Source organism: Pipistrellus kuhlii, unplaced genomic scaffold, assembly GCF_014108245.1.
Source record: "Pipistrellus kuhlii isolate mPipKuh1 unplaced genomic scaffold, mPipKuh1.p scaffold_m20_p_16, whole genome shotgun sequence".
Taxonomy (NCBI): Eukaryota; Metazoa; Chordata; class Mammalia; order Chiroptera; family Vespertilionidae; genus Pipistrellus; species Pipistrellus kuhlii.
In genome coordinates this window covers 17,109,565-17,130,071 of record NW_023425471.1, presented here as the reverse complement: position 1 = coordinate 17,130,071, position 20,507 = coordinate 17,109,565, and the positions used below count along the sequence as shown (strand labels likewise).

Genomic DNA, 20,507 nt, shown 5'->3' with positions numbered 1-20,507 from the left:
AAATTATATCTAATATCATGAACTGTAATATTGTTTTCAAACAATATTGTTCAAATACTTTGCTATTGATAGGTACCATATTATAGGAATATGGAATACAGAATATATTTTATTTTCATTGTGTAAAATGAAATAAAAGATAGGTTCATATACACATTAATTTTTTATCAACTAGAGCAAAGAATTAGAGCATGGTTTGCTCTTTACATACATAACTAGCAAAAATTTGAGCTGAACATATATGTACACATGCCTATGTGTAATGTAACAGTAAATAGTCTTAGATCAACTTTCTTTAATTTAATGTTTTTTCCCAGCATGTTTTTTTTTAATACATGGAAAAAATGAAGGCAAGGACTTTATTGAATAATATTTCTTTTTTAAAATATATATATTTAAAAATATATATTTTATTGATTTTTTACAGAGAGGAAGGGAGAGGGATAGAGAGCTGGAAACATCGATGAGAGAGAAACACCGACCAGCTGCCTCCTGCACACCCCCTACCAGGGATGTGCCCACAGTCAATGTACATGCCCTTGACCGGAATTGAACCTGGGATCTTTCAGTCCACCGACTGACGCTCTATTTGTTGAGCCAGACTGGTTTTGGCATGAATAATATTTCTTATTTTTAGTGGCAATCTGCTGATGCATTGATAAATTTTGATTATTCGAAGTAACATTTTGCTAAGATAAATGAGTTTAAATATTTTAATTAAAAAATAAATGGAGACAACATATGAGAAAAATTTTATTGTATCATTGTACAGTATCCTGTGGGATTCTTCTATTATATGGCCTGTTCTGGCTGCCAGCAGTGGGTATTTGGGGTGTTTCCTTGAACTTTTGTTTTGACACAAACAATGATGACAAAGCTGTTAGCTAAATATCTGCAGAAGGTGTGGAAAGCTCTCAGGCCTAATTTTCTCACTCTATGAGCTAGTTCTATATTTAGATTTTGAAAGCTTCAGTCCTTTCCAGGGTATTGACCTGATAAATTCTGGTTTTCTCTTCCTTGGGTTCAGAGAAAATTGCTTTTGCATGCCTGTTTTTGCCAGATTAAAAAGTACCATCTAGTATTTGTGCTAGAGTTGTATCAGTATTGAATCTATATGGTTAAATCTCACCTCCACATCTCTCCTGATTACCTGTCCTCCAACATGACATTGAGCACTATAATCCTTAGAGTATACCAGTTTCTAATAGCACTTTGTATGTGTTTAATTTTCATCTCACTGTTTCGATTTAGTATTAGTTTTTCTAGTGTTTTGGAAAGCAGTCCTTTCAGGGTTACTTATAATGTCTTCTCCTCTCTGTCCCCCTCCCCCTAACTCCTTTCTGCAGATCACAGTCAGTCTAGCACAGGGCTATGAACGAACTCCTTCCTCTCCTAAGCCTCGGTTCAAGAGTTATGCCTACGCTCAGGCTGCTTATATCGCCACCTCTGACCCCACACGGAGCCCGTTTCCTTCACAGGTCTGTCAACTTTTGCTCTCTGTTCTACAAACCAAAGAATTTTTGCATTCAAGAAAATCTAACAAGGCTTTTGTTTGTTCGAATTTAGCAGTGCTTTCTCCTCTGCATCAAGAACTGTTTCATTGTTCCTTGTTTCATTACTTACTTTCCCATGAAGCTGTTTTGTTATTGCGACCTCTTTTGGGGTTTTGATTTTTGCTTTATTGTTTTATTATTATTATTTTTTTACAATTTTCAATTACAGTTGACATACAATATTATATTAGTTTCAGGTGTACAACATAGTGATTAGACATACACCTTATGAAATACTGTAGGTTTAACACATTATTGATTCTTCCTGAATGGGGATTCTCATAGTAGTGATTTGTACTTTTATTATGTAATTACTATGAAGTTCTCTTTTACAAAGGTTACTGATGGTTATAAATAATAATTAAGCTCATTAAAGGCTTATACATGTAACCTTTGAAAGAATTGGGGAAATGGATAAAATTTACTAGGTACATTATTTGGGGAGATTTTCCTTAACAAATTTTTATATGTTAAGGAAATGTATACTCTATATAGATGCCTTTATTATATTTAAAATAATTAAGGTCATTAATTGGAAGGACATTCTTTAAAATATTTTCATATTCTATTAAAAAAATATAACTGCAACTTTCTTCATATGATCTCTTTTAAGGTGGCTAGTTTAAACTTGTATATAATAGGCTCTGTAGTGTGTATACAAAAAAATCACACTGCAACCAGATCAGAGTCTATGTACTGTTTAATACTTACCACATAAGAAATGTTCTCATTGTAGTTTTCCACCATTGCAATATTGTAGGAAACCTAAACATACAAGAAATTATAGCCTTGTATATGTAAGAGTGTGGAAAAGAAATGTGCTGGAATAGCTAGATTTGCTAGAATTTCTTTTTAAAAGAAAACTTTATTTTGCTGAGTAAAGCAATTTGAAAAGTTCTCGAGGAAGTGATTTTTATAAAAACTATGCTAATAATGGGCATTTAGAAATTAAAGACCTTCTCCTTTTGGCAAAACCGTATACATTATTAGAGACTCATTGATTTTCTTTAAGATAATGTTTGAATAAATCAGTGATTTATTTGGTTTAGTTAATTGATGCATGAAGCTAAACTTTCTTAATACTGGAAGATTCCCCCAGGAAAATGTATTTCAGGGCTTAGGTATGCCATTTATCTTTGGCTATTTCTCTTACAAAGCTAAACAAAGGAGACTGGGTGTGAAGAGTTGTATGACTCAGCCTATCTTCTATTAAATTCCCATCCACGTTTTCAGCTTATCTTCTATTAAATTCCCATCCACGTTTTCACAAAACTAATTGTATGCAATTGAACAAGAAGCTTAATCTGTTCTCTAATTATCAGTAAATGAAAATAATTCTATCACACATTGCTCTTTGCAATTTTCAATGTGTACACATTATGTGAACTAATAATATACTTACAATATTTATAGAGGTGGGAGGTGCTATTTTATACTTACCGTATTTTTCAACGTATAAGACGACCCCGTAATTTTACAGTTAAAACATAGGTTTAGGCCTATATTTGCTGTATAAGACTAGCCCCCACTTCAAAGAAAAGACTTACTTTGCCATCAAGATCTGCAGGTAATTTTTGTGCAATTTTGGTCTTTTGCCCCCGATTTTCGATTGACTTTTTTTCTTTTCAAAAGTTGTCTTATATGCTGGAAAATATGGTATTTGTAGTTCTTGTATATGCTCCCTTTCCTTTCTTTTTCTTCCCTTTACTCCCACCTTTCTTACTCTCCCTGACTCTCTAGGCTCTTTTTTTTTAATTTTTGAGGAACCTCCATATTGTTTTCCAATGAGCTTGGTGCAGAGTAGTTGAATTGTGGATATGCTTTGAAAATCGACAGTATTTGTTAATATAACCTAGAACATGTGTTTACTATATTCTTAGAAAATATTTGCTTGTGTTTTAAAAAGCCAAAGAGGATAAATAAAACTTCTAGGATGCATTAAGCATAAATCATAAGTAAACTATAGACAATGCAATAGGCTTGAACCTCATGGGTTAAATTTAGCTGACAAGGATGGAAATAGTCTTGTGAGACATTGGCAGAAGTTAAAATGTATGTTAAAGTATAGAGAGTAACTTAACCTACTACACATATTGAAAAGAGATGGGATAAATAATGGAATACACATGACTGTTACTTGTGAATGGAAAGTGATGAAAACACCACATCATAACATATGATCATATCATCTGTGGGCTGACAGCTACATCATTCCTGAATTACCACCCTATAATGATACTGTGGTTTAATTATGGTCGTCTAGGTGTTTTACATTAAAAGTGCCAATAAATCTTATAGCTATTTAGTAGGCTAACTGATGAGCTACAACTCTAGGTCAGGTATACTCATTCCTGCATCTCTCCAGTAGAGTAAATGTACATGGCAGCCTTGGGCATCTTCTGTCTATTGGACCCCTTGCTCAGATATCACCTCTTGTTCTATCCACATCATCAGCAGTGAAGGCTGATACAGCAAAGCATATGAACATTGTGTAATCCAAGATTTAAATAGTGCAATACTTCTGTTTGACCTTATCCAAATTGTGTTACCTTCACATCTGTTTCACCTTGCATCTTGCCATATACTTTAAATTTATTTATTTTTAAAATTAAACATATTGGCACGACATTGGTTACTACTAACATTACATAAATTTCAGGTGTACATCTTTATACTGTAACATCTGTATACTCTATTGTGTGCCAACCACCCAAAGTCTAGCCTCCTTCCATCACCATATATTTGACCCCTTTTATTTTATTTGATTCCCCCCTACTTTCTCCTCTGGTAACCACCATTCTGTTGTTGGTATCTGTGAGTTTGTTTTTTGATTTGATTGTTCATTTTTGTTTTATATCCCATACATGAGTGCAATAGTACAATAGATGATGGGATTTGAACATATTCATTTGATTGGTGAGCCTTTGTGTCTCAGGATCTCTGGGATGTCATACTGATAGCAGAATTGAGGTCATTATTCATCAAGGTCATGCTCCACATTACATAGTAGATATGAATTATGACAGAATTGGAGGAACCAAAGATTGCTGTAAGGTTTTGATTTAAGAAATTTGAAGAATGGAGTTTCCAGTGATTAAGACTGGATAGACTGTAGGAGGGGTAGGTTTGGAGTAAGTTAGAAGCTCAGTTTTGAACATATTAATGTTGAGATGATTATGAAACTTTAATACACATAAACCCAGAGTTGTAAGTTTAAAGTTAAAGATAATTAACTTGGAAGTCATCAGCAACATAGATTGTATTTAAACTCATTGATACCATTTAGGAAAAAAGTATAGATAGATAAGAGATACAAGGACTCAGAGATGAGAAGCAATCAGTAAAAGGGATTAAAAAAAAAAAAAAAAAAAAAAAAAAGGCCAGAAAGAGGAGAGGAAAAAGAACAATTTCAATTTCAGTGTTTTTTTTTTTTTTTTTTTTTTTTTTTTGTGTGTGTGTGTGTGTGTGTGTGTGTGTGTGTGTGTGTGTGTGTGTTTGTGGATGTCGGTGATTAGAATGGGTTCATGAAAAAAGGAAAGTGAAATAACCTACACTGCACTGAATAGCTTATGTCCACATGGAGAAAGGTGTATTTCTCTTGGATCAACCTATCCTGCTGATAATGAATGTTGAAATTAAGTTCTTCCTGCAGTAACAACTAGCCAAACCTTTAGTGCCTTAAAACAATACAAACTATTATCTTACAGTTCAGAAGTTCAACATGGGCCTCACTGGGCTAAAATCAAAGTGTCAGCAGGACTCCCTTCCTTCTGGAGGCTCTAAGGAAGATTACATTCCCTTATTTGTTTGTGTGTGTGTGTTTTTTTTTTAGCTTATTAAAGGCTTCCTATGTTCTTTGGCCTGTGCCCCCATTCATTTTCAAAAATAACAAGTATAACTTGAGTCTTCTCGTATCACTCTGACCTACTCTTCTGCCTCCCTCTTCTACTTTAAAGGACTCATGGTTACATTGGGACCAATTGTATAATCTAGGAAAGTCTACCCATTTTAAGGTGAGCTGATTAGCAAACTTCATTCTATTTGCAACCTTAATTTTTTAATGCCACATAATGTGACATTCACAGGTGTCAGTGATTAGGAGATATGCATCTTTAGAGGGCTGTTTTTCTGTTCACCACTGCTTTGGGATGCAGATAGAAGGAAGATACCCATTACTTGCAAGCTAACAATAAGATTGGTATTATATGGCTTTTTCCAGGTACCCCCAAGTACCAATTTGTCTCCTTCCTCTTTGTTAACTGCACATGAGCCTCTTCCTTTATCCAGAGGCATTGTGAAACCAATCTTATCCTGGAAACAGTGTAGCAGAAAAAGAAACAAGCAAACATCTACATACCTTTATTTCTGCATATAAGGCCTTATTGATCTTTCTGTTCCTTGCACAGCTTGGGGCAAAGATCCCAGTCTTCAACAGCTCACAAAGTAAAGGAACCAGGCTATGGAAAATTAGCCATACTTTTCTTATATCTGCTAATTTTAGCATCCAGAAGGAAGGGAGTCCTGCTGACACTTTGATTTTAGCTCAGTGAGGCCCATGTTGAACTTCTGAATTGTAAGATAATAGTTCGTGTTGTTTTAAGGCACTAAAGTTTTGGCTATTTGTTACAGCAGGAAGAGGAAACTAATAGGAATAACTAATATTCATACCCTAGCCATCTTGCTAGAGAAAAAAGAGGCACCTCTCTTCTTTAACATTTGTAGTTTTGAAATCTCATTTGATCAGTTCAATAAACCTGTGTAATAATTTTATTACACCCATATTTTAAGTGTGTGTGTATACAATTTTAAATATTTGCAGTTATTCTTGCGATGTGAGAGAGTAAGCATCTTTACATGTGTATAAGAAGTGGGAGGATTTCTTTTTTAAGGAAATTTTCATGTTCCCCAATTTTTATCAAGAATAGCATATTATCAGTTAGCAGGAATTATTTATACATTAAGTATATTAGCCGTTTTTATGACATAGGATAGATATAACTTTCATAGTTTATTATTTTTTTAATTTTGCAGTATTTTTCTCCATTTAAAAATATTATTTTATGTTGTTGGGAATTATGTAATATTTTACCTTATGGCTTTTTTGTTGGTGGGGAAGGAAAATTATAAAGTGCTCTGAAAAAAGTTCTGAAAGTTAACATGCTAGAAAGAAAAATAGAAAAAAAATAATAAAGTGCTCTGCTATTGAAAGGGTGCCTTTAAAAGATTCTTCCATGGTATCTTCTAGTTATGTTTTTAAACTTTGATCTTACTAAAACTGTACAAGTTTTAAAGTTTAGAACACTTTTAATCTTTACCCAGAAGCTACAGTTGTTTAGACCTCTATTGATAGATACATGTTTATTATAATTTCTAAATGTATGCCTCTTAAGGATGAGGACACATTGCCTGGCATATTTTTCCTCTCATTTCATTTGATGGAATCTTGTCACATGTTCTTACCTAAACTGATAAGGGGAAACCAAGACAGTATTAAACCAATCAAAAGCCATCCATCCTTGAATCACATAGACAAATGGGACAGGATGATTCCTAAATCAAATAAGATTCTATTAGGATGTAGAGAAGAAAAATGCATGTTGGATAAGCAGCCAATAGTTATACTAAACTATCCCAGGGCTTGATGGAATTTGTATCCAAGGTCAGAAATTTCTCTGTGACCCAGAAGGTAATCCAGATAAACTGAGAAATGTACTCAGTATTCCAAAAGCAAGGAAACATTCATTTTTTTAATTTTTTAATTTTTTTTATTTTTTACATATTTTATTGATTTTTCCCCCTCCCTCCCTCCCACACATCCCCTCCCTCCCCAGAGCTTTATGTCCATTGGTTGTACTTATATGCATGTATACAAGTCCTTCAGTTGATCTATTATCTCCCCCAGTTCCTCCTCCCCTCCCCGCTGAAATTTGACAATCTGCTTGTTGCTTTACTGTCTCTGTATCTATCTTTTGGTTCATCAGTTTCTAATGATCTTTATTATCCACAAATGAGTGAAGTCATGTGGTGTTTCTCTTTCATTGATTGGCTTATTTCACTCAGCATGATGTTCTCCAATTCCATCCAGGTTGCTGCATTTTTTAAATTAAATTTCTTGGAGTGACATTGGTCAACATGAACATATAGGTTCCAGGTGTGGGCATCTATGTTACAAGTTATATATATCGCACTGGGTGCTCGCCACCCAAAGTCAAATCTCCTGTCACCATATATTAAAACCCACTTCTCCCCCGACACCTTTCCATCTGGCAACTTCCATATTGCTGTTCGTATACATGAGTTTCAGTTTTATATCCCACATATTAGTGAAATGAAACCACATTTATTCAGAGAAGCACCAGTTCTTCAGAAGGAATGTACTAATTGAGCAAGGGAGAGAGAGCCCAAAATCTGGCATCAGAGAGACTTAGGTTCACATTCTGCCTCTTTCTAGCTATATGGCCCTATGAGTTTCTTGCTCTTTCTGGGCCTCAGTTTCCTATATTGGTCATGATAATTATATGTAAGTCATAGAACTGTTAGGATGAGTAAGTAAAATGAATTACATCAAGAACTTTCCATAATATAGGCACAGTGTAGGCTCTTGGAAAATGGCACCAATATCATGATTACTATTTTAAAGGCATCAGCAGTTAAATAAAAAATTGTAATCTGATCTGAGGGCCTTAGATTTTTTATCAGTTCTCCTATGGAATAGTATACTCTAGGTTAGAAATGTATTTATAAACAGACTTTTGAATCATAAACTATTTAGAGTTTGGCAACTTCAGGAGTTATACTGCATAAAGGATTCTAAGGAAAGGGGGATGTGCTTTTTCACTATGATGTTGCTGAGAAATAATCTTGGAACCATACCAAGTGGCGTATAGCTATGCTTCCTTTTAAAGAATAAAAAACACTTGTAGGTGGTTTTAGGCCAAGTCATCCTATGGAAGGAGATAGGGGAAGTGGATGTTCTTCACTGTCTGCCATCAACCCCACACAATACAATTTGTCCCTTAGACTGAAGCCAGATTATATAGAAAAATTGCCAAACAAAGTGTCCAAAGCCACCCAGTGGGGAGTGTTTCTTAGATTAAAAGCACCATTGATCTGCTTTGTGGAAGCCTTTATACTTTCTGATGTGATTGAACAAGTGACCCAGGAACAGAATCAACAGATTTGAGTTTAGTTTTAAAGACCTGTGCACTGAATATTTCCAAGCAGAATTTTTTGAATGTGGAAGGAATGTTAGAAAAAATATAAGTAATAGTATTACTTTGAACAAATATACTCATACCATTCAATATTTTATCTATAAAGTGGAAAAAGAATCCCCGGCTAAGTAACATCATCCTGAAGCATTGAGAGATTGAGAGTCAGATATCCTAAAATTAGAGGTGTCAATTTTATTCACTTACCCAACAGTATGTATTGAACACAGGCTGTATATTAGAACTCTGCTAATGGTTGAAGGACTTTCAGCAGACAAAATGGAAATGCTGCTTGCTTTCACAAAGCTTAATTTATAGATAAAAAAGAGATCAACACGTTTTAAAAAGCAAATTTGAAATGACTATAAATTGTTTTAAACACTGTGAAATAAACATACAAGGGCTGAAAATTTAAAAATAATGTAAATGTTAAGTTATATAGGAGCATTATCTAGATAAAGGTAACAGTCAAGCCTTCTCTTTTTTATATTTGCAGTTTTTCATGAAACCTTACTTAAAGTGTTATAGCATCAAAATTAAAATGGATAATAACCTTGATTGCTAACTTATTTTATATAAATATATTTCTTAAAATGTATAATTAGCAGTTATCCATGTATAATAATCCCTGCTACATAATTCCATCAGAACATAGCTTTACATCTTAGTTAGTGGTCTTTGCCAAAGAGTAATATTAGTGCAAAAATGGAGTAATGCTATTTTTTCAATGAAAACATCTTACTAAACTTGCAGAGCAATATAGGAAAAAGTGTGGTAAATATATGTAAATCCTATGAAACCAGGTCTCAAATCTATTGGCAGATGTTTTATTTTAACTAAAAATTTACTCCCTTGATCTTATTAAGTAAAAAGATAAAGTTGTTTTGAAGGGATATTATATTTAGTATTAATTAATTTAGAGTTATTGTGAAACCAATGTGCCATTAATATTTTGGGTGATGGTGAACTTATGATAAGAATGCAAACCCATTAAGTTTTTTAAATTAGGGAAATGTTATAAATTAAACTCTTGGGGGAAAAGTATCTTTGAAAGAATTAGTAATAATTCTTTCAAATAATTCTTTCAAAGTATTATGTGATTCCTTATTTTCAGATCATCTGCCTTTTGATTCAGTAACAAAAAGTCATGTTCCTCTTTTACCTATAGCAAATCCTGATTTGGAGGATTAGCATTTTAAATAATTATTTCTGTTAGTTCAGTTACTCATGGTGTAACTGATGCCCATGATGAGAGCTATATATAACAATAGAATTACTTCACAATAAAATGTACTTACAGTGAACATTTATGAAAATGTTTATTATGTTTCTCTGGGATCTCTGGTTAATTTAAAATCTTAGTACATTTCATCTTCATTATAACATGTCCCAAGGAAATTTATGGCTGAAAGATTAGCATTATAAAAGGATGACCTTAATTAGAAATTTCTGTATTGTGGGTCAGATTGCTAAATCCAGGGACAATTACCTGCTTCCTGAGATATGTAGTTCTCTCTCTCTGAAACATTAAAATTTCCTTTATAATACCTCAAAAAGTCATTATCAAGTGGAATTTTAGATCATTAATGGAATTAGAAATAAGATGTGCCTATGGATTCTTCTCCTTCTATTTCATTATTTAAATTTCATGTGAGCCAGGCAATTAAAGGCTTTTTACCTATTTGGTACTTCAAATAGTTCAGGAACAAGTCTGCCAGAAACACTGCAGTATTACCATTAATTTACTAATTGCTCATTGCCCACTTGATCCTAGAAGCCAGGAATGAATATGAAAGTATTTATTAATCTCTTAAAAATTGTACTATTATTATTGCTTCATAGCCTATGATTAAAGTAATTATTTATCGAGTATGTGAAGGTATTTATTAAGGCAATTCTCGTTTCATGTATTGGTTAGAATTTATACATGAACCATCTATAATAATAATCTATAATAATAAAAGTGTAATATGCTAATTAGACCAGATAGCCAAACAACCTTCTGGATGACCTTCCAGACGAAGCCAAGGATGTGAGGGCTGAGCCCCTTGCATGAGTTTTGTGCATCGGGCTTCTAGTCATAAATACAGTTAAAAGTCAAATAATAAACTAGGAAATTGTAACATTTATATCAAATTTTATGTAGTACTCATATATAAGTAACTCAGTAAATGAATAAGAGAAAGCAAAACATTCCAATAGGATAATTAAGAACATGAGATAGAAAATTACAAAAGAAAAAGTCAATATTATATATCAGTAAGTATACAAAAAGACATTCTACTTTATATAGATATACTTGGTACAATATTATGAAACATTTAAAATTCAAGCCAATAAACATACAATTATTGCCATGTTGTAAAGATAGCTCTGCTATATGGTTAGTTAAAACAAAAATTGACAAATAATATATGACATATAATGATATATCATATATTCATAAATATATATGTATATGCATGTCTATACACACATAACTTCACATATATAGTAGTAATGAATGATATACAATATAAAAGAAGGAAGTCAATTTTACCAACCATATCAGCAGATTAGAAGGGTGATAATATCCAACGTTTTCTAGATTATAAAGAAATGGAAAATATCATGAATTGTGAAAGGGCTTATGAGATAATAAATTGATACTTATTTAACTTTTAAATAAATAAATCACAAAATCTTAAATATATAAAATATGAGATTTGTATTCAAACCTCTAGAAATTTGTCTAAGGGCAATAAAATGATGAGTGCAATGATGTAAGAAATAGTTAAAACACCTTTTTAAGAGTGAAAGTTTATGGTTCTATAAAAATTTTACAATTATTCTATTATTGTGAAAAACACCATTGGGATTTTGATAGGAATTGCATTGAATCTACTAATTGCTTTGGGTAATGTGGACATTTTAACAATATTAATTCTTCTTATCCATGTGCATGGCATGTTCTCTCATTTGTGTATCTTCTTTAATTTCTTTCAACAATTTCTGATAGCTCTCAGTGTATAAGTCTTTCCCTTATTTGTTTAAATTTATTCCTAGGCATTCTATTTTTTTTTGTATGTGTAGTTGTAAATGAAATTGTTTTCTTTCTGTTTTAAAATATATTTTTATTGGTTTTAGAGGGAACGAGAGATAGAAACATCAATGATGAGAGAGAATGTCCAATCGCTTGCCTCCTGCTTGCCCCACATTGTGGATCAAGCCCACAATTAGGCATGTGCCCTGACTGGGAATTGAACCATGACCTACGGGTTCATAGGTCAGTGCTCAAATACTGAGCCATGCTGGCTGGGCTGAAATTGTTTTCTTAATTTCTGTTTCTGCTTGTTCATTTTTGGTATACAAAAATGCAACAGATTTTTATATATTGATTTTATATTCTGCAAATTTATTAAATGTATTAGTTCTAACAGTTGTTTTTTTTTTTGGTGGAGTCTTTAGGATTTTTACATATATAATATCCTGCCATCTGTAAATAGTTTCAATTTTACTTCTTCCTTTCAAATCTGGATGACTTTTATTTCTTTTTCTTGCCTAATTGCCCTGGCTAAGAAATCAATTCTATGATGTATTAAATTGGCAAGAGTTGGCATTCTTGTGTTGCTCCTGATATAAGAATTAAATATGATGTTAGCTGTGGGTTTGTCAATAGGACATTTATTATAGATAAAACCTGAATATCTATCACTATGGGATTGGTAAACTTTATGGCATATGTACTTACTATAATATCATGAAACATTTAAAATTCATGTTATAGAGCCATAATTATTGCCATGCTGTAAAGATAGCTCTGCAGTTAGTGGTTAGTTAGCTATGTGGTTAGTTAAAAGAGAAAGTTTCAAATACTACCTAATAAAATAGTAATAGGCAAATTAACCATCACTCTACTACACCACAAGCCACATCACCAGCCATGCCCACCAACAAATCAGAGCGAGTATGCACATAAACCCAACCAAGATGGCTACAGCCACAGAGAGCAGAAGGGAGGCTTGGGTTTCTCAGGCAACAGAGGAAGCCAAGCTTTCCGCCTGCCCTTGCTGGCCTAGGTCTCCACTCAAGACTGCAAAGTTTCAATTATAGAAGGTAAACAAATCCAAACAGAAATGGCTGCTGGCCACAGAGCAAACAGGAGTCTTGGCTCTGCTTCAGGCTACAAAGTTTCAATTGTAGAAGGTAAATTCCAGATACCAGGGACTCTGCTTGGGTAACCAGGGGGCGTGGCTGGCCTGCAAACCACCACAGGTCCTTGCTCAGGCCGCCCCATACCTCATGGGAACCCCCCACCCTGTTCCAGGACACCCTTCATGGCAAACCAGCTGCCCCCCACCCGTGCATCAGATACAAGAACTAATTAATCCCAGAGAAGAAACTATAAGCAGATAAGTATATATGGATTCATAAACTACTCCCTCCAACTTTTTAAAATCCTTACCCAAAGGTATGTTTTTATTGAGAAACATTAATGTAAGAGAGAAACATTGATTGGTTGCCTCCCACATGCACTTTGACCAGGGATCAAACCTCCAAACTGTGTGTGTCCTCTGACCAGAATAGAACTTGCAACTTTGTGGTATACAGAACGATGCTCCAACCAACTGAACTACCTGGTCAGGGTACTACTCCCTGCAATTTGAATAGTCTGATGATTTTTTGTTCTCAACAACTTCTGTGTGTGTGTGTGTGTGTGTGTGTGTGTGTGTGTGTTGTGTGTGTGTGTATGTGTGAGAGAGAAAGAGAGAGAGAGAGAAAACTTATAGGTATAATGTTGAGGCTCAAAATTGAATTTCTATTTTACATAAATTTTGAAAATGTCACATTATTGGCTTGTGTGAAGTTTTAACACATTTTCAAAGTAATACCAAATCGGTGTGACCCCCTTAACAAATGATCTACATGAGCAATTTAAAATGTAATACCTGACTTTAAGTGAAGGAACTGCTCCTCTCAATTAAAATATAGGAATTATATAAAGCTTTCTTGACTTTTCATAAGAGGAAATTTTAATGGTGCACAAAAGTAGATAAAGTAATTTATAGAAAATGAACCTTTGCCTTGGTGAAACTGTGAGGGCAATTATATTACTTTTGCTGAAAAAAAATTAAACCTTTGATAAAACTAACATTTGAAATCTCAATTTAAATTTTGTTATAATTTCTGAATGACACTTTAAATGTTAGAAAATGTCTAAAATATTAGGAAAAATAAAATCAGCAAGAATGATTGCTTTTATGTATAGAAAATTGGAGTGGATGCAATTCCTGAAATTTTAAATACATAGCTTTTTCTTATGACATAGAGTAATTTTGATTCTTCTGATGCAAGTAAAAATCCACTCAAAGTTCAGGAAGAACTGAATATCTATCACTGTGGGATTGGTAAAACATAGCTCAGTGGTTGAGCTTCAGCCTTTGAACTTGGAGGTCACTGTTCGATCCCTGGTCAGGGCACATGCCCTGGTTGTGGGCTCGATCCCAGTGGAGGACATGCAAGAGGCAGCCAATCAGTGATTCTCTCTCATTATTGATGTTTCTCTCTCTCCCTTCCTCTTTGAAATCAATAAATGTATACTTAAAAATTCAGGAATATATTTTCTGATGTAAGAGTAGAAATATATTAAGTGTTTTAGAATGGCAGAAATATTTTTCTAATGAAAGAATGCTGTAGAATAATGAAGCTAAATGGATTGTTTTTCTCAAAATGATTACTTTGTAATCTATCAGCAATTGTTGGCATAAAACATAGGTATATTTTATTAACACAAGTATGTAGTTAATTTTTTCTCAAATATCTAAGAAATAGAAAAACTATGTGAAAATATATATGAGTTCTGGTCACTAGTATTATTATGGCTAGGAAATAATGTACTAGAAGATTTTTCATAATTCAGATATTTGAAAAGACTCAGACTTCACTGAGTATGTTCACAAAAATCTTTTGTCCAAAAAGACAGTGGTATGGAAGGGCAAAGGAAAAAGAGAATACAGCAAGCATCAAAAGTCTGAGAGCCATTTCCAGCTCTAGCTTTCCATGTGCTCTTACTCATGTACATGGAAGCACTGTGCCTCCCCATTGGACCACAGGATCTGAGTGAGGAATCTTGCCTTTGGCAGAGCTCAAAGTGTTTTCATTGGGACACCATGAAAGGCTGCTGGGTGATCTAAAAAAGCTTGCCTTGTCAAACTGGCAAGGCCAATTACAAAGCACCAGTAAGGAAACTGAACCTGGCGATCATCATGTGAGCTTAGAATCTTAAAAAGCACACCTTAAATCTCACAACCCTTAAGCCCACAGTCCAAGTGCAGACTTACAGGCACCCCCAGAGGTAGAGAGACAGTTTTTGCAGACTAGGTTTAAAGCCATTCTATCTTTACTAGTACATTGCCCTTTATGATCTTGTTATAGAGCATACATGTAATAATTTATCTGGTACCACAATATTACAAGTAATACCAAGAGTCATTAATACAATCAGTTATTCTAGTTAGCATTGTAACATTGTTGAGAAGAGGACCTGCCTTATCTTTCATCTACCATTTCACTAAAATTATTTAAAATCATGATGATTAGCAAATTAAATTTCATGATTATATATGTGAGCCAAGAATGAATGGATACTATAGATACCTTTTTAGGAGTACAATTAGGCAGAAGGAAATGAACATTAATGATTTGAAAGACATTTTTAGGGTGATTTCAATTGTAATATGCTGTGGGAAGAGGGTGAAAGAAATGATTACTAATAATATTTTACAAGAAATTTTAAAATTATTCTCTTACATTGCCTGTTATAAAGTTTATTTTCTTAATCTCCCCTTGAATCTGTCTCCCAGCCAAACAAAATAGTGCTTCCATTTTCATAAAAGACAGTTCTACCTTTTCATCACTACTGTCTTTAGAAATCTTTATTGACTTTCTACTTTCTCTCAGCCTGTTACCGTGTTTGAATTATATTTAATTCCTAAGTCTCTCCCCCCCCCCCTTGATTTTAAGAACATTTGGACATGAAATTGTTCATCAGTTTTATTCAGTCAACAAGGAAGAAAATAACAAAATGTTCAGGCAACTTCTATGTACTGTGTGATTTTTACCTCTTAAAAAATTCCCAGTAGACAATGTCCCCACTGATTTTCACTCCCAGATGCTATGCAGGTTCTTCTTCCCAGCTGCTTGAGTACTATTGTTTGGGGTCATAGCATGGGGTTGAGGCACCATTCTTCCCAGGGGGAATTTTGTTGCTGAAATATTCTTCTAGCTTGTCAGACTGCACACCTTGGTGTAGGGGCCATCACTCTCTGCGTCTCCACCTTTCTTACCAGTCTATGTGTAGTTTCTTCTAGAAATCATTGAATATAATACTTCTGTTTAACAGTCTTTCACTTGGTCACTAATGTTGATTGCTCTGTATTTTAGCTTTAAATTTGGTTTGGCGCCAGAAGGAGGTATGAGTAGCTTCCACCTACACTTCAGCCATCTTGAATCCTCCAAATATTTTTATTAAAAAAATCCTCTCTCATATACAATTTTAACTTCAATAAATTAAAAGCAGAAAAAGGAAGTAATTAGTTATGTAATCTTCAAAAGTCACATAACAGTATCCATATCCCCATTTTCATAATCTTCAAAATGTTTTTAAGTTTAAATTTAGTCTACTCTTGAGTAAAGGCTCCACATTTTATGTCATATTCTCAAAGGAGTTAATTGTCCCCAAATAGTAATGAACGCCTGACAAAAACAAAATCTGATGAGATTCTAAGGACTTGGGAAGCAAGGCCATTTTTTCCTTTCTACAGTACATCAGGTAATTGCTTCATGTTGTGTTATCCATATATAAAATTTAGTAGATAGAGACCAGGAAACAATGTTGTTTCACCTACAAGTTGTGTGTTCATAGAAGGAAATAAAGTAGTGCCATATGAGCTGAGCCCTTCCAAGAACATGCAGCGGCAGGAATTCTGTTGATCTACCTAAACAATACATAATTTCTTTATGGATAAAAAGAATTCCTCATGTTTTATAATATGTTTGTATCTTTTTAATATGCTTTGTGTCATTTTATTCCCTAATGAGCTTGAGATATAGGAGATGGAATTTAATACTATAAACTAGGAACATGTTGAATGATTTGCCCACAGAAGAATTATAAGGCAATAGCTTTGAGACTCAATACCCATTTTTTAATTCCTAGGCTTTTTCTATTGTGTTAGCTTAAAGTACTTTCCAAATGTTGATCTTAGTGTGCTTAGGATTATAGTTAGTGATAAAGGTTATGTTTCACATACACTTAAAAATATTCTTTGCTATTTTCTAAAAGTAAATGAAGTATACAAACAATTTAATGACAAGAAATTACAAATCAGGAAACCTCAAAGTAAAAGATAAAAGAAAAGCAACTTTAAAAAATCACCTAAGGAGGTGTGCACCAAGATGGCAGCATAAGTGAACACTTATACTTGTTGCCTCGCACAATCATATCAAAATTACAACTAAAGTACATAATAACTATCATCCAGAACCATGGGAAAGCTGGCCGAGTGGAAGAATTACAACTAGAGAAGTAAAGAAGAAAGTACATTAAGTACATTGAGACTGGCAGGCGGTGTGGAGGCTTGGAGGTGTGGAGGTGCTTGCGTGTGCTGCCTTTTTTCTTTTCTTTTTTTTTTTCTTTTTCAGTGAGAAAGGATTATTTATTTTTTTATTTTGTATTTATTTTTTATTTTTTATTTTATTTTTTTTGTGCTGCTTTTTTAACCAGGAGGGAGATATAAGCTCCCACTTGCTCTGAGCTCCGGTGATGGGCAAGACTTTGAGGGACCCAGACTCATAACGGGGCATGGCTGGACTGTCTGGCATCATCTTTCTTCCAGATGGAGATGCTTGCAATGGTCATTGTTCTCAAACTGGGACCACCCTGGTGCAGAGCTGACTGTCAGCCATTGCTGTTTGTTCTGCCCTGGAGATTCCCTGAGACTGTGCATCATCCAGTTTATAACCCCACCCAGGCTTTGTGCAGTGGATTTTGCATATGAATGGCCTGTCCTTTCTCAGCCTAAAACCTGACAAACTGCAGCTGGGTCACAGAGCCCCAAAGCTATCAAAAGAAGGCAAAAGCCAGCACCACAGCAGCCTACCTTGCTTCACAGCTGGGCCTCATCTGAGTATGTCCAAACCCCTTACAAAAAGGAAGAATCTGCATATCTCTCTGTAGTTCCTGCAGTGTGGTCCCAGGCAGTGGCTGACTTTGCATCTCTTTATAGATCCAATAGCCAGTATGCCAAGAGGTCAATGTGAGACTAGGCCAGATTACAACTCTTCACATCCATAAGTGAAGACAATGTACCAAGTGGTCAGTGTGAGACTAGACCAGATTACAACTCTTCACATCCATAAGTGACACTAAGGAAAAACTCAGTGAGTACCAAAGCCCCACTGAAGCAAGTCCTGCCCCATAAGGGTGTAGCTTACACAGCAGTCCTTATATTATAGACACAGCTGGTCCTCACAGCCAATCGGCCTGGAGTTAAACACAGGGAAGCAGCCAAAATGCAGAGTCTAAGAAACATGTCACAAATGAAAGAAATGGGAGAAATCAAACTACTGGATATAGAATTCAAAACCACAGTTATAAGATTACTCAAGAATCTTCTAGAAACCTCTGAGGAACTTAGTGAGACTTTCAAGGATCTTAGTGAGAATACAAAAAAAAAAAAAAAAGTAAAAGGGCCAGTCAGAAATTAAGCATACACTAACTGAAATAAAGAATAATATACAGAGATTCAAAAGTAGAATAGAGGATCCCAAGAGTCAAGTCAAAGATTTGAAATTAGAGGAAGCAGAAAACACCCAAGTAGAAGAGCAAAAGGAAAAAAAAAATATGAAGATAATGTAATGAACCTCTAGGTCAACTTAAAGCATATCAACATCCACATTATGGGGTGCCAGAAGTAGAGAGAGAGCAAGATATTAAAAACCTATTTGAAGAAATAATGACAGGAAACTTCTTTCTGGTGAAAAAAAAAATAGACTTATAAGTCCAGGAAGCACAGAGACCTCCACACAAGAGGAATCCAAAGAGGACCACACCAAGACACAGCATCATTAAAATGCTAAGGGCAAAACTCAAATAGAGAATCTTAAAAGCAGCAAGAGAAAAACAGTTAATTATCTGCAAGGGAGTAGCCATAAGACTATCAGCTGTTTTCTCAATAGAAAGGAGTGGCAAGAAATATTCAAAGTGATGAATAGCAAGAACAATATTACTCTACACAGCAAAGCTATCATTTAGAATTGAAGGTCAGATAAAGAGCTTCACAGATAGAAAAAGCTAAAGGAGTCCATCACCACCAAACCAGTATTATATGAAATGCTGATTGGTATTTTTTAAGAAGAGGAAGAAGAAGAAAAATGTAAAGTTAAAAAACAAACAAAAATAACACACACATAAACTATGAACAGCAAAGTGATAACAAATACATATCTACCAACAAGTGAATCTAAAAATCAAATGAATAAAAAATCTGATGAACAGAATAAACTGGTGAATGTAATACAATCAGGGACATGGAAATGGAGTGGACTGACAATTCTCAGGGAAAAGAGGGTGTGGGAAGAGGTGGAAAAAAGATCTTATATGCATGTATGCAGTACCTATGTACGTGGATAGTGGGGTGGTGAGGGAATGGGGTGGGGTGAGAATGGGTGGAGGGGGGTTATGGAGGGGGGAGAGGGACATTTGTAATCTGAACAATAAAGATTTTTTTAAAAAATCACCTATGTTATTAACCAATGTCACCCCAATAAATTTAATGAAAAATGAAGAATGAATGTTAGGCAACTGGTAATGATGAAGAATAATTGCTATGAAATCCATCAGCTATTGACTTCAATGACCGTTTTTCCCTATAAGGGATCCAGATTATATTACCATCTACTTAGTTGAGAGAAAGAGAAAAAAAAATTCTTAAAAATGTAATATATAGCTAGCCTATGGGGGAAAATGTGTAGTAAATTCTTTTTTTGCATCCTTATTTTAATAAGATAATCCTTCCTAAAATTTTTCATTTGATGAATAAGTGAACCAATTCAAATTGTTTTCATTTTGTTGATAATAGCATCAGTGGCATTAATGATAATGTTTTTTGAGTAACTGCAATTAACTAGATGTGGTGAACTGAACAATTAAGCATTGAATTTGAAATCAGAATATTTGGCACACAGGATGCTATGAGTGCATTCTAAAATGATTGTTGATTATTTAAAGATTTATTAAATTGGAAAACATTAAATTATATTATATCCTGTATTACTGAGGATGCTATTGGTTTCAAACCTACTTAAGCAACAAAAATAATCTAATGACTCAGTAAAAAGTAAGTTGAAGTTGATCAAGGATTTAATATAGAGTTTTTTTAAAATATATTTTATTGATTTTTTTTTACAGAGAGGAAGGGAGAGGGATAAAGAGTTAGAAACATCTATGAGAATCATTGATCATTTGCCTCTTGCACATCTCTTACTGGAGATGTGCCCTCAACCAAGATACATGCCCTTGACCGGAATCGAACCTGGGACCTTTTTACTCCAAAGCTGATACTCTGTCTACTGAGCCATACCGGTTAGGGCTAATATAGAGTTTTAAAAATTACACACACACACACACACACACACACACACACACACACACACACATTTTTTGTGGTTGATAGCATTGCAGATGTCTCCCATTTTCCCTCCC

The 20,507-nt window shown here is 34.2% G+C and overlaps 1 protein-coding gene across 4 annotated transcripts in view; it reads left to right on the top strand.

The window, feature by feature from the left end:
- Positions 1-20,507, top strand: part of DMD (dystrophin) — a 1,962,662-nt gene that overhangs the window by 343,782 nt on the left and 1,598,373 nt on the right. For all 4 annotated transcript variants that reach the window (XM_045582357.1, XM_045582356.1, XM_045582355.1 and 1 more), the window contains one exon: positions 1,347-1,478. In XM_045582357.1, coding sequence (XP_045438313.1) covers positions 1,347-1,478 — 132 coding nt within the window. The remainder of the gene's footprint in view (positions 1-1,346; positions 1,479-20,507) is intronic.